The following is a 13,933-nucleotide window of genomic DNA, read 5'->3' as shown; positions in this document are numbered from 1 at the left end:
GGGACCCCCTATTTTACTAGAATGCGTAACAGCAAGTGGTTACAAATCTTACATCAAATCTTACATTACTTTGTTTATGAGAGCGAGAGAGGTAAGGTGGTAAACTCAGCAAGAAGGACATGGGCAACTATTTATATAACTGAAATGGGACCCAGCGCATGTGTTTCTGTCTGTCAGACTGCTTGTTGAACTGATGGACACACAGAAGCTTACTTGTTTTCTCTGTCACTGCTCCATATCCTGTCTTTTCCAAACAGAATTATTTCTTTTGTGAATTTCATTGGTGTTTTTCTTATTACAAGTTTGGCCAAGTGCAGTCTTAAACCTCTTACCCCTTACCATCTTGGATCCTCAGTTTCCTTCTTTGGATTTTTTCCTCCTTTTTTCCCCCACCCCAACTGCCGTCTCTTCTCTGTGCCTACCAACCTTTCCTTTTCCTTTGCTCTTCTTTTGTCTTTCTCCCCCCCATCTTCCTCTGTTCCCTGTCTCCTTGTGTGTGGTTTTTGGGCTATGCTCTCCTCACCCACTGTGATCCTCCAGCCTTATGGACTCCCCGTCTACCCACAGACAGCCACATGCTACCCCAGCATAGTTCAGGTAAACTCTTAATTTCTTCTGTAATCTTACAGTATTACAAAATGTTGGTCAAGATTCTCCACAAGTCATTAAAGACATATTTAATAAGCATTTATCCAAATGATTCAGGATTTATAAGTCAGAGACTAGCAATGGGACAAACACATAATAATAATAACCATTATAATAATAATAATTTTGTCTTGATCTAAGGATAGCTTATGCAAATTTTCAGTTGGTTTACAAAATGTAAGAAAGATATCAAAATGACCAAAAACTGATAATCCAAAAGATATACTTCCATTGCTAATTAGTCTAACCAGTTTTGGGTATATAAGAAGCCCCAAGGTCAACATATTCACACTGAGAAGGACTACGTTTGGTCCACTAATTCTTTTGAGTTAACCACATTATTATTTTAGTTTAGTGTTGTATTATCTAATGTTTCAGCACAGAACAGATTAGAGAGCAATCAGAGAGGCCCCATGGGAACTGTGTGAAGTAAACCCATTGAGAAACATCTTATTTAATAGAAGGACACATTAGGGCTTATCTTTTGACCACTGGCCTTAGTGAGACCAACAATAAGTGTCCCTGACATGCCACTGATGCCACGACGCATCTGGTAACACTCTACCTTGTCACTGTTCTTCACACCAACTGTATTTTTAGTCCTCCTCCCATGAGCTGATAATCACTGGAGGAGGATCTGTCACCTGTCGTGCTCTTGCAATTAACTCTGCTTAAAATAGCTGTAAAATCTCCCTGGTTTGCTTTTAAATGCTTAGTTTTTTGCATTAGTTGTTTGTCAAGCCACACATTTACTGCACGTGTTATTCTATGATTTAATACTTTACAAAAGAGAGTTTTGAGAGAACAAATTGTGAGGTGCTGCCTGAAGGTGACTGCAGCTGTTGGAGCATCCTGAAAATTTTGTTTAAAGCTGTCTATGTCTAAGGACCTAACTTTATTTTCTGTGCAGTCTAAGCGCAGCACCAGTTTTGTTTTTACATCCACCAGTTCTCAAGCTGCAGCAGCTGTGGTCTGAAATCTACCCTGGGATTTCAAACACATGCCTGCCTTTTTTTTTATTGTTTCGTCGCTCTCCTTTTTTATCAGGACTATAAAAAACCCAATATGGCTTTGTATATAAAAAGCAAGAGACAGAAGAAGAATGAATGGAAAGACAGAAAAAAATGATATTGAGTTTATTTTGATAAGCTGCCTTGTACTTGACCAGCACATCTGCAGTTATTGTCGTCCTGGTGTGTAAATCTTGTAGCAGCTGTTGCAGCACGCACCTGGCCCTGAGCTGTCGACCTCTGACCGCAAACTGACAGCTGAGGAAGGAGACGAGAGAAAGAGCGAACAAATGGCGATCAAAAAAAGCCTGTGTCTCCACACTTGCTGACACTGTGATACTGACTCAGACCCAGTGGCTGGCTGTTAAAGTTTGTGGGAAAACAAAGAAAGACAGAGAGGTTGACAGTGATATTTAACAGACGGTGTTATCTTCACTCATCTGTCACTTTTCTATCTGGGAAGTTTGGAGTCATGCTCCGGCATGATTGTTAATGTTACTTAAGCTGAACAGCTGGATTGAAATGGGATCTGTTCCTTGCTAAGTCTGCGTGATAAATATCTTCTCAGCTTCTAAATGTAAAAGAAATTTCTTGCTTTTTACTGGACACAACTTTTTCATTTTTGTTAGTATTGTTATTTGATTTAAAAATATGGACATGAAAAACAGTTGTGTAGTGGTGCGTCCAGTTTTGAGATGTAAAGAAGTTCCCAGTGGGATGTCAGTGCATTGTTGGTGGAATAACAGTCATGTAGTTTACAACGTATACCTGACTTGTTCATCCATGCTAAATCTTTACTTTCTATTTAATTAATTTTTTCTCAGTTTTTTCTTTACTCTTTACTTTAGCTTCCATATCTCATTTAGTTAGTTTTAGGCACTAAAACTTTTTAGGTTTTAGGTTTTTTCCTTGTGTGTCTGTGAGTGTGCAAGTCAGCAAAACTACTTGGTGAGATTGTTGAAACAACACACAAACACAACTTGGCTTCAATATTTTTAAGTGACCGAGTTAAAGATTCCTGTCCCATCTACAAAAATTTTGAGTGTGTGTCGACCTGCTTGGTAAAAGAAATGCAATTTTTTCTTAACTGGATTGCTGTGACGTTTTAGTACCATAACTTTGTCCACATCAGGCTAAGGAGACGATCAACAAGCCCCTGACTTTTAGCCAAGACTTTTAATGTAATCTCCGCAATATGAAAATTTTAATTAAAGCAACTTAGTTTATGACAAAATATCACCAAAGGTAATGAGTTCCCCATCAGCTGAGCCACAACTTATGATAAATGCTAGTTAGTGACTGTAAACTAGATATTGATGATAAACAACACAAAACCAGCTAAACTGTTAGCATTTAGCTTAAAGCTAATCTTCAGCTTTGGGCCAAATGCTAACCATTAAAACCATTTGTTTTGTTCACATTCTGTAATTGACAGTTCACAAAAAAGTAAAGATTTTATCCAGGTAATAAATGTTTAGAAAATAACTTGTTAAAATGAATTAAACAGATTCTTCATTATTATTTGCTAGACAATCCAGTTAGCATTGGCTAATCAAACCGGTACCTGTTCAGCTAGCCTTGATTCTGAATCAGCACCTACAAAACTTTAATGCTTCTCAAGTGCAGCAGCTGATGGAGAGATACATGACACAATATGAGATGACAGTGGAGAGACTTTCAATTAAAACAGATTACGCTAAATCCTGAAGCTGGCTGACTCTCCTGTGATATTTTCCTTGTATGGCTACACAGGTATGTGGGACACAGAGCGGGGAGCAAGAGGAGCTTCTCTAATCTCTTTATTAAAAGTTTCCTATTAATTCATGCCTGTGGGTATGAATTGATAGGAAACTTTTCCTATCAATTCATACCCACAGTCAAAGTGTGACTCATGTCAAAGTGTGATGTTCCCTAACCCTTGTAGGTATGTTCCTAAATAGTCCTCTTCATCTTTTTGGTTAATAAATCACCTAAGCATCTCACTCTGGGCAACTGTGACTCAGGAAATAGAGTGATCATTTGCAATCTACAGGTCAATTGCTTGATCCCCCTTGTGCACATGTCAAAGTTTTCATTTCCCATATTAATACTATACATATGAATAAATGGACATTAAGCCATAAATACAGTCTAACCAGAGAAGCAGACACTAGCTTATTTGATGTGGCTAACTACAGTATATCACAAATAGCAGAATAGAAACCACATGTGAAATTAATAATGTAAAATCCTTTATCTGAATAAAAGGCAGCCAAACATACAGATGATAAAATATCTGTGAACAGTTTGTTTAAAAAGAAATATCACTCTATAAAGTCAGAAAACCTGACTGGCCTATAAAGCATGATATTCTCAGAGGAGACACTCAGAGCTTTTAGCTTGCTGCACAGCCTCATAAATACCTCGTCCTGGGGGAGAAACTTTGCAGTGTGTCTGCAGTTTGTAAGTCGTCACCAGTGTGTTTGGTGAATGTTGGCTGGTAACTGGGTGATTGACAGTTGCAGATGTCAACAGCTGGTGTGGCTCCCTGGTTCTTTTGGTGTAGCAGTTGTTTATAATATGATTGGTGGATGAGCGGCACTTATGGTGCAGTGGGCGGGTGGTCAGCTGGCATTAAAACATGCCACAATTGTTGGACAATGCATCAGAGACAGAGGAACACAGAAAGGTGGTGAGACAATGCTTTTATTTCTTGGTTTGGGAGATTAAAAAGGCTCAGTGGTAGCCAAAAGTTCAGTTTTCCTGTAAATTCAGAGGAAATTGAAAAGACCCAGAAAATCGTATTTGTTTTAAAGATAAGTAACTTATTTGTTTGTCTGAGTAATGTATTCAGTATACTTTACTGTCCATTTTACTCGTTTTAAGTGTAAATTGTTGTTGCTAAACTTGTGTGTTAGTTCTGAACAAAAGCAGCATTTGTTCACCTTAATTCAGGCTCAAACACTAAATACATTATAAATCAAAAAGGGCTTAAATCATTCTTGCTTCTTTATTTAAAGACTCAAATACTGCAAATTCTAACAACGTAATCCTTCACAAGCTTTTTCTAAAACCCAAAAACAAGCATGAAACTCATGGAGCTATAACACTGAAAACCAGCAAATCTTTTCCTTTTATCATCCAGAATAAACTGACTTTAAGAATGAATCTTTTATGAAATGTTGGTTTATTTTTCAGCTTAGAGATTTTACAATGTTGGTATGCTTAAAAAATAGAAAAGGTTATCTTGAATAAGCTCTTGTAGATATATTTCTGCAGTGGTTTACTGTATTTTATTTTTCATTAAGTTGGGTGAACAAATCATAAGACTAATTATTATTATTGTTCACTTATTTTTTAAATAATTTTTAACAAATTGTTCATTGTTCAGTTAAATTTAGCTGCTGTCTTTGGCACACCCTGTCTCAGAAATATCTATATATTTTACAATTTGGCCGGCACTTTAATTTGAATATGTTCTTATACTAGATCACTATGATGTCTTATCTTTTTAAAGCTATTTTTATACTTCCTGATTGATTTATATGTGTAAAATTATTGTAGTGCCTCATTGTTACAGTGACTTCATTTATCTGTCTCTCTTTGTGTTACCTGTTATATTTGTACAGTATGGCCTGAAACTTTCCACTTTTAGTCTCAGAACAGTTAATTAAATCATAAAAGCAGAAAAGGCGCATTTGGTGGTTGGTTTGTTTACATCTTCCTGTAATCAAACCCTCCTTTCTCATATCATCATCTGTGTTCTGCAGGGGGGCTCCGCTCAGGAGGCCGGCCCAGGCGGCGGAGACCCTGCCCTGCCTCAGGTCTATGCTCCGCCCCCCTCCTATCCACCGCCAGGTCAAGGTCCACCAACTTCTGCAGGCCGACTGCCTACTCTTGACTTCAGTTCTGCACATCCCAGTTCAGAATATCCAGAACATCCCCAGCTCAGAGTCTATCAGGGCCCTCAGCACGAGGGGGCTGACACTCTGACGTCCAGTAACACGGTAAGAGCAGTTTGCGATGTTAACAGAATTCAAATCATGTCCCAATAAAACATGATCTTCATTAAGATGTGTCAAGTAGGTAGTCCTTTTTTAAAATGTCCTGCCAGAGCAGCACGACCAGATAGAGTTTCCCTCTATATTTAGAACCCCAGTTCCACTGTTATGTCCTTGTACGGAAATGCCAGGGACAGCTGAGGGGGGATTTGTTGTTGAAAATAAATCCCTGCTTTTCCTTCTCCTTGTATCTTATTTTGCTGGTAGTAAAACAGATCACCTTTCAGATTTATAGCATTTTCTGTTGATATTTACAGTTGGAGAGTAGAGAGAATGTTTGTAGAGAGCATGCTGTGTTTTTGTGATTTATCTTTTAACTCAGGAAACAGTTCTGATTTCTAATTCAGGGTACAAAATGTTTTTCTTTTCTTTTTAAAGGCAAACAAGACATCAATATTGTCCACAGTTTCTTTTGTTCCTTTTTTTAAATGAGTAATAATAAAAACAAACTTCCAGTGCAGTAAGATTATTTCATCCTGTCTGCATTTGAAAATACATATTTTCAAGTATTTTTTTAATTGAGTTGAATGTATTTAATCATTTTTATGTATCAGGTTTAAATGTTTGGTTATGATCCATGCTGAGGTTATTGGATTATTAGTGCAGAAGTGTTTGCATACTTTAAATGAGTAATTTCATTGGAAACATGTTAAAACATTTCACTTTATAAAAGAAAATATATTACAGGGTTTCAGGCGTGAAGTAGCTGTTGTTGTTTTTTTCTTTTTTCTTTTGGGCTGTGCTTTTTATACATGTGAGTATCTTCCCCGAGACATGGAAACAACCTCCCTGACAAAGAGTTGAGAGTTTAATTTAGTGTAATCAGGTCGGTTCTTTCTCCTGCTTCTGCCACAAATCTCTCTTCCTCCTCTCATAAATGGTGTTTTGTGGCCCCGTCTATATATTTTATTACTAGAGCCCCTGACATACTTGGGTCCGTGCTGATTTTCGTGGGGAAAGTTGAGATGTCGCCATGGAGGGAGGGGGTCAAAGGGCGAGGCTGACCAGATGACCCCCTTTCCCCCTCTGAAATATCACTCAGGTCCAGAACACAAATCTGCATCGTGACGTGACACCACCACCCAACTCAACCTCCCCTCTCCCCTCCACTCTGGCCTGTGTGTGTATGTGTTGTGTGTGTGGGTGGATGTGATGTGATGTACTGCTGTCTACAGTAGTTATATACAGCTAGCCAGTGTAGCGTGTGCCTGTGGCCTGTATGTGTTTATGTGTCTGTGAAATGCCTCCCAGGGTGAATGTGTACCTCTATCCCCTCCTTATTAATTTTGCCCCTTGCCAATTTACCTTTAACCTTTGGCAGAAAAACAGCACCGTGGTCCCAGACTGACCTTTCAGTTTTGATCCTTTGCCTTCCCTCTATCACCCTTTTCCTTTTTAAGCTTCTTGCGCACCGTTTTGCCTTGTTTACTCTGATTTCATTTGATCTTTCACCGCTGCACTGAGGCCTCTTCACTGTTTATCTGCCTCTTGGTACTACAATGCTAATATTCAAGTCTTGAAACTGCTGTTCTTATTGACATTAGAGTAGCACATTATCCTGTCGTTTTTCAGTGCTTTTCTATTTTTTTTTCTTTCCTTTGCTCCCCGCTCCTTCTTTTTCTCTTGCTGCTCAAGCTCACTGCCTATCCTGCAGATATTTTCATTCTCATCTTCTTGTTTCTACTCAGTCATTTGTATTAAAAATATTTTTAACATTTTCATTGTAATGGTTGACAATGCTGGTTGAGCAATGCACACATGCACATTCATGCGCACACACTAGCATCGTGGTGCATTGTGGGATAGTGAATGTTTTGGTTTTGGCACATTAGAATTTGGATTGTTCTGCATGAAGCAGTTTATACCTACAGGTCATATAGCAAGGATTTGATATGCAGTATACAACAAAAGTGAAAAGTCTCTTAATAAACCTTATGAAGCTTATAAGCATTTCCTCCTATGATTAAGTAATAACATGACTTATGGAACCTAGAATAGTCTCTCTGCATGCCAGTGGCTTATGGCTCCACACAGATCCTCAGAAATCTTGTTTCTTGTGTCATTACACATTCCTGAGATGGGATCCAACATGTTTTAAGTTCACCTAAATAGCACTACTGCAATATGCTATCGATCTTACAGTGACACAGAGGTGAAGCTGTGATAATTTGGGACTGCAAGAGTCCAGAAGCTATTAGGAAACTGAAAAGGGGGACACCAGTTTTCAGAAAACTGGCAGAAGAGTCAATTCAAGTAATCCTTTGTTGATAAAGCATATTTTTAAAAAAAACTGAAGTTGATCTAAAGTGCTTTGTACTCAGGGCAAATAAAATCAGATATAAAAACAATATGGATAGTATTTAAAACATTATATGACAATCAGGCTACATTACAATTAAAATAAAAAAGTAACAAATAACAAACTATGACCCGACAAAATATTCCCTGAAAATGTGGAATAGGTATGTTTGTCCTTATGTAAATGTAAAACTGTCATCCTCCCTTAGAACATGACAGGAATTACAGCCTAAAATATGAAATAAAATATAAAATAAAAAAATATGTAAGTTAATCATATGTCTTCAAGGAACTGTGTAAAGTTCTTTTTGACCTTTTTTCTTTAGTCTTTTAGATAATAATAATAATATTAATAATAAAATAAATAAATAATAGAAAAAACCCTATCACTCTGTGTAAGAAACAGAGTAAAGGAACCGTAGTATTCACATTCTTCCTTGACACCAGGTTACAAAATATGTTGCCTGGCTTGATTTGAAGAGAAAACCGTTGCAGTATTTTTAAAGAGAAAGCAGCCCTTTGCCCCCAGAAAAGGGCATCTTTCTCTTTAGAAATCTGTCAACACTGGCATTTTGCAACCTGAGGAGAATTTGACATAAACTAGACCCATCAGAATTAAAGGTGGAGGCACCAAGTAGTGAAATGAATTAGAAATAAAAGAAATCATGTAGGTTTTTTTTTAAAGACGGTACAGTTTTGAAATAAATTGTATTTGAGTCATAATACAAAGGCATGTATTCACTTCTATTGTATACTGTATTTAATTTAATTACAGCTGCTTAGAGTCTATTATTTTTCCAGTGGAGCTTCACACAGTTTTTCCCTCTTTACCACAGCTGGAGTGACATGTAGTTTTAATATCATAATCTTTGTTATTAGTTTGCTGAGTTTCAGTCTTTATACTCTCCTACAGGCACGTTTTCAAAGACACCTGACTAAAATGGAGCCTTTTCCATGCCTTCTTACATTTGCTTGAGAAGGATCACTGGTTGCTGAATGCTGGTTGAACTTGCTTTGGATCACTTGATCTCATGGAAATGATCTTTGCTTAATGTGATGTGATGTTTACCAACTGAATCTTTACACAGAGAAAAAGTCTCTAAAAGATGTGGAACTTGTTCATTCAATTGAGCTCATTTGCTTTCTTTCTTTGCTTTTCTACTGATGCTCTCTCCCTGTTTTTCTGCACATCTGTCTCATCTCATTCATACCCTCTCCATCTTTTGTTTCCATCTTTCTGTTTTCGTCTGTTCTTTCACGTCCCTTTTTTTTCCGTCCACTCTCCGTCTATCTGCATGCTTGCTTTCATACTGTCTCACTGTCAGGAGGATGCGTTGGCCCCTATGACGTCTGACCCCCAGTCTCTCAGTGTATCCGTGTCATCGGGGGGCGGAGCTGGAAGTGGAAGTGAGGAGGAGGGGTCAGGTAAGGCCCAACCGAAACGCCTCCATGTCTCCAACATCCCTTTCCGCTTCAGAGACCCAGACCTCCGCCAGATGTTTGGGGTATGATCTCCTAATTTACAGTATATTAGATTACAACCATTCACACACCCACTGTTCTTACATTGTTACATGTGACCATATTTCATACTCTGATTTCTAAAATTTATGATCACATATGCAGCAATTTGGCAAGATTCTTGACGTAGAAATCATCTTCAACGAGCGAGGGTCAAAGGTAAACATATATAAATTATATTACAGCTATCATTGAATTAATTGTGTAACCATACAAGACAGTACTACAACATTAATTTCCCCTCACGGGAATAATAAAGTATTTCTTATTCATTCATCAAACAGGGGTTTGGATTTGTCACTTTTGAGAGTGCGGCTGAAGCTGACCGAGCAAGAGAAAAGCTGAACGGAACAATCGTCGAGGGTAGGAAGATTGAGGTGAGGAAAAAGTTTGTGCCAATAGGTTTTCACATCAACTTTCTACGCAGTTTAACTTTATTATGTTTGTGTTTCCAGGTTAATAACGCCACTGCAAGAGTAGTCACAAAGAAGCCTCAGACACCTCTAGTGAATGGTGACATTACAAGTAAGTAAAATATTAATACTTGGACCATTTATTTATGAGGTCTGATTAGTCTTGGAGGTTCTGTCTAAAAATGAAGGCTGCTAACGTTTACTTTTCATTTCTCAGCAGCCTCTGGGTGGAAGATCAACCCTGTCATGGGGGCAATGTATGCACCTGAACTCTATACAGGTGGGTGAATGCTAGTTTTATTGCTGATAGATTACTCGCATTGTTCCTTTCACTGCTCCTAACTTTCCTTTTTCTGTCTTTCTTCTTTTTTAGTTGCCAGCTTTCCGTACCCTGTAGCAACTCCCACCTTGGCATACAGGGGCTCTGCGCTGCGTGGCCGAGGCCGAGCCGTCTACAACACGATTCGCTCTGCTGCAGCTACTCCTGCTGCTGTGCCCGCCTACCCTGGGTAAGACCATGAGTTCAGTTCAGTGAAGAAAATTTGTTTAAGAAAATACAGAGGACATTTTTTTTTTTTTTTAACAAAGATATATTTCAGCCACACCCTCTGTAGTGCTCGCTTTTTTTTGCATTTCATTGCATGTTCAATGTGTTTTCAGGGTTGTATACCAAGATGGACTGTATGGGGCAGAAGTCTATGTAAGTAACTTTATGTTTTGTCACACCTTTTCATATTGGGAATCAGATTATGTTCCCATATTTATGTTACTTAATTTTTTCCACACAGGGTGGTTATCCTACAGCGTACAGAGTGGCTCAATCAGCATCTGCTGCCACTGCAGCCTACAGTGATGGGTAGGCATACAAGCACAAAAACAAATGATTCTATTCAATTAAAAAATAAAATAAAATATCTTAATTTTCAGTTGCAAATAATTGTCATATATGTTTGGGTTTTGGGGGCCATGAGATATATGAGCAGGAGCTTTTGCAAAGAAAACAAGCCAATAAATTAAATAAGAGAAAAACTGATTTAATACTTGAGGGACTAATTGAGAAATGACAAGACAAACGCAGGAAGTTAAACAAATCCTGACATGAGGACAGCATGTCCTGCATAATAAAGCTGGGCTGTCATGCTGGCTGACATTACTCAACTCAGCTTTCTAACACCTTCTGAGTTCATGTGCAAGACAAAAGGGCTCTATCTATTTTTCTGTTTTCTCCCACCAGTTAAACAGCTTTATATAATTACGCTATTGTTTTGCTGGGATTAGTTTTGTCTTTATTAGAACATATTTAATAATTTCCATTTCATAGTTTAAGACCTTTAAGGTTAACTCTAATTTTTTCTCATACTAAGTATGCTCAAGTATTGTTCATGCTTGCTTTACATACTTAAAAAATGAAAGCACAGCACATTATGACTTGTACGACTTGCCTCATAAATTAAACAAATTAATGCGGTAACCAGTTTTGCTCAGCAGGAGTCTGCTTCTTATCTTTGTAACCAGATACGGACGAGTTTACGCCACAGCTGCAGATCCCTATCACCACTCAGTCGGACCAACAACAACATATGGAGTTGGTACAATGGTGAGTCAAACACACACAGTTTCAAAGGTATATTTATAACAGGCTCTGTTTACACCTGGAACTCTGCTCCTGTCAACAGACCAGTTTGTACAGAGGAGGATACAACCGCTTCACCCCGTACTGAACTGCCCAGCAGATGGGGAGGCGGGAGGGGAGTCTCTCTCATGAACTTTGGGACTGACAGGTTATGAGATCTTAAACCTCTCCATCACCACCTCTCCTCCAGAGACTAACTAGACTGAGGTTATAAATCCTGCAGGACCCATTTACTGTCCATCCTGCTGAAGCACACAGAAGAAAGAAGATGTTATGTAACTTATAGGCCGTTGGTTGAAATCTTTTAACTGAGTTTTGTGAATTTAAAGAGTATTGATGCTACAGAAGTTAGCTGGTGACAAACACTGTGAGAATCACTTTTTTGTGTTTATTATCTGAAAGTTTCAGGGGTCAAACTGTACAAAAAAACACTGTACAATGTCAAATGACTTATTTTTGATGGCGATTATTTACTAAATCTGTTTTTTGAGTGTGTGTGTTTGTGTGAGTGTGTGAGCATATGTATGAGGTTACATTTTTCAGTTAGTCAAGTGAGAGACAGCTGTGACACCGATATCACATCATAACCTCAGAGCTGCTGTTTGTCTGGATGTAGTTGGAAACTAATTATTTTCTCATTCTAACAATCTACCTCTCATACATGTGTAGCTTTTCATACAGCTGTTTGGTTGCAGCACTTCCTTTTGACCTATCCTGCCTAACATTGTCTAGTTTCTGCAACTGTGGCTGATGTTTTACATTTACACAGTTATTCATCTGTTTTACAAACTGAGGATTAAAGGCGTCGCTTGATCAGTACATTCATTTTCTGATCATCTTCTCATCTTTTGCTGCTGCCATTACCTGTTACTGCCACCTCTTCTTGTATTTTATGGCTCTTTTCTTCCCTCCAAACTGCTGAATGACCTCTTGCATCCATGAATTCTTCTTGTGCCTGTTTCTGTTGCATTTTTTTCTGCTTTGTTTGGCATTTCTAAATAAAACTGTTTCCTCTTGTTTCTTCTTCTGTTTTGATTCTTATTTTCAAGATTTCTTTTTCCTCCTCACTCACTGTGTTTCTAGGTTGTTTTCGTTTTCTAAAACATTTACTGGTGGATAAAAGGCTACTAAAGTCACTCCTCAGCATCAGGCAGGCTTTAGACTGTATATGTGTTACTCTGCTTTTTTTTTACTGTTAATTAAATTAATGGTCAGTCTATCTTAGAAGCTTTTTTTTTCAAACTGAAGTTATGAATGTTAATCAGAAAACCTTTGGTCCTATTATCACAGCTCGCTGATGTTCAGTGCTACAGTGTAGGTAGCTTCCTTCACATTAAATTATTTACATGGATTATTCCCATCAGTCCTCACAGAAACAAAAACAACCTGTTTTTATCCCTTTTCTTCTTTTTCCAACTTTCTGAGATTTCACTGCTTTTTGCTTTTTGCTTCATTACTTTGTTTGTCTCTAGTTTTTTCTCTTTCTCTTGTATCTTAAGCTACTTTTCTTACATGCATGAAACCTTGACCTTTTTCTAGGCTTTTTTTCTGCAATTTCTAAACTTTTCTTACGATTTCTTTTTCCTTTGCTTTAGACTGTCAGAAGATATAGGTGTTATATATAAATCTTCTTTTGCGTAGTACGGCTTTTCTTCAGATAATCTCCAAGTCTGTTACCTTTGCTACTATCTTCTCGTGTTATCATATAGGCCTTTCCTTTTTCATATTTATATTTGATCTTTGAATATCAGCTTTTTTTTAAAACCAACTTTAGTCTTGCAGCTCTACTTCTGTCCCTTTCCTGAGTTAGACTTTTATAGAGATTAGTTTTAAAATCTTTAAGGTTTTCTTAAATGCTTATATATCATGAATGATGAGGTATGTGGTATGTGGCTATTATTAAACTCAATCTTATTTGATAGGTTTCTGCAAGTTTGTACCATCTCTTAACACCTGTAGTTTGGCAGAGCGTTATATTGTCTGGGTCTGGGCCTCTGCATCAGTACACACAAACTGTAATTATTGGGAAAATAAATGTAATCACATTTTTTTTTAAGATTTATACTTTACTTCCTGTACTTTCAATTTCTATTAACCCAATTTTAATTTTGCAATATGTTTTTACTAATCCCTTTCTTCTGCTTCTGCAATGTTCCAATCCTGTTATTCCTTCCATCCTGGAAAACTTGTCTTTGTTTTTACAGCTGCTGTGTTCACCGACTGCTTCATTCTCATGTTTGTTTAAGAAATACCAAGCCCAACATTTGTAAGGAAATTACTCTGTGCCAAGTAATCGGTCTGTAACTTCCAGTCACAGGTGCCTTTCACTCACTTTAAGATCTTTAACAATAAACAGTTCACGTACAGTTC

General features: G+C 37.7%; 1 protein-coding gene across 4 annotated transcripts; it reads left to right on the top strand.

The window, feature by feature from the left end:
- Nucleotides 1-165: 165 nt before the first annotated feature.
- rbfox1l (RNA binding fox-1 homolog 1, like) lies at nucleotides 166-13,929 on the top strand. 4 transcript variants are annotated; one of them, XM_041988627.1, is made up of 12 exons: nucleotides 166-597; nucleotides 5,408-5,644; nucleotides 9,322-9,501; nucleotides 9,623-9,676; nucleotides 9,802-9,894; nucleotides 9,973-10,042; nucleotides 10,151-10,210; nucleotides 10,304-10,439; nucleotides 10,591-10,630; nucleotides 10,719-10,786; nucleotides 11,446-11,527; nucleotides 11,607-13,929. In XM_041988627.1, exons 1-12 carry the CDS (start codon nucleotides 511-513, stop codon nucleotides 11,649-11,651), a joined length of 1,152 nt encoding a protein of 383 aa, XP_041844561.1. In that variant the 5' UTR covers nucleotides 166-510; the 3' UTR covers nucleotides 11,652-13,929. The 4 variants fall into 4 exon arrangements, with proteins under 4 accessions (XP_041844561.1, XP_041844560.1, XP_041844563.1 ...); XM_041988626.1 differs by having other exon boundaries at nucleotides 167-597; nucleotides 10,148-10,210; XM_041988629.1 differs by lacking the exon at nucleotides 166-597 and adding an exon at nucleotides 4,320-4,326 and having other exon boundaries at nucleotides 10,148-10,210.
- The last annotated feature ends 4 nt before the right edge of the window (nucleotides 13,930-13,933 follow it).

Source organism: Melanotaenia boesemani, chromosome 6, assembly GCF_017639745.1.
Source record: "Melanotaenia boesemani isolate fMelBoe1 chromosome 6, fMelBoe1.pri, whole genome shotgun sequence".
NCBI lineage: Eukaryota > Metazoa > Chordata > Actinopteri > Atheriniformes > Melanotaeniidae > Melanotaenia > Melanotaenia boesemani.
Note: the sequence above shows the minus strand (reverse complement) of the source record. Positions and strands in the feature narration are given on the sequence as shown.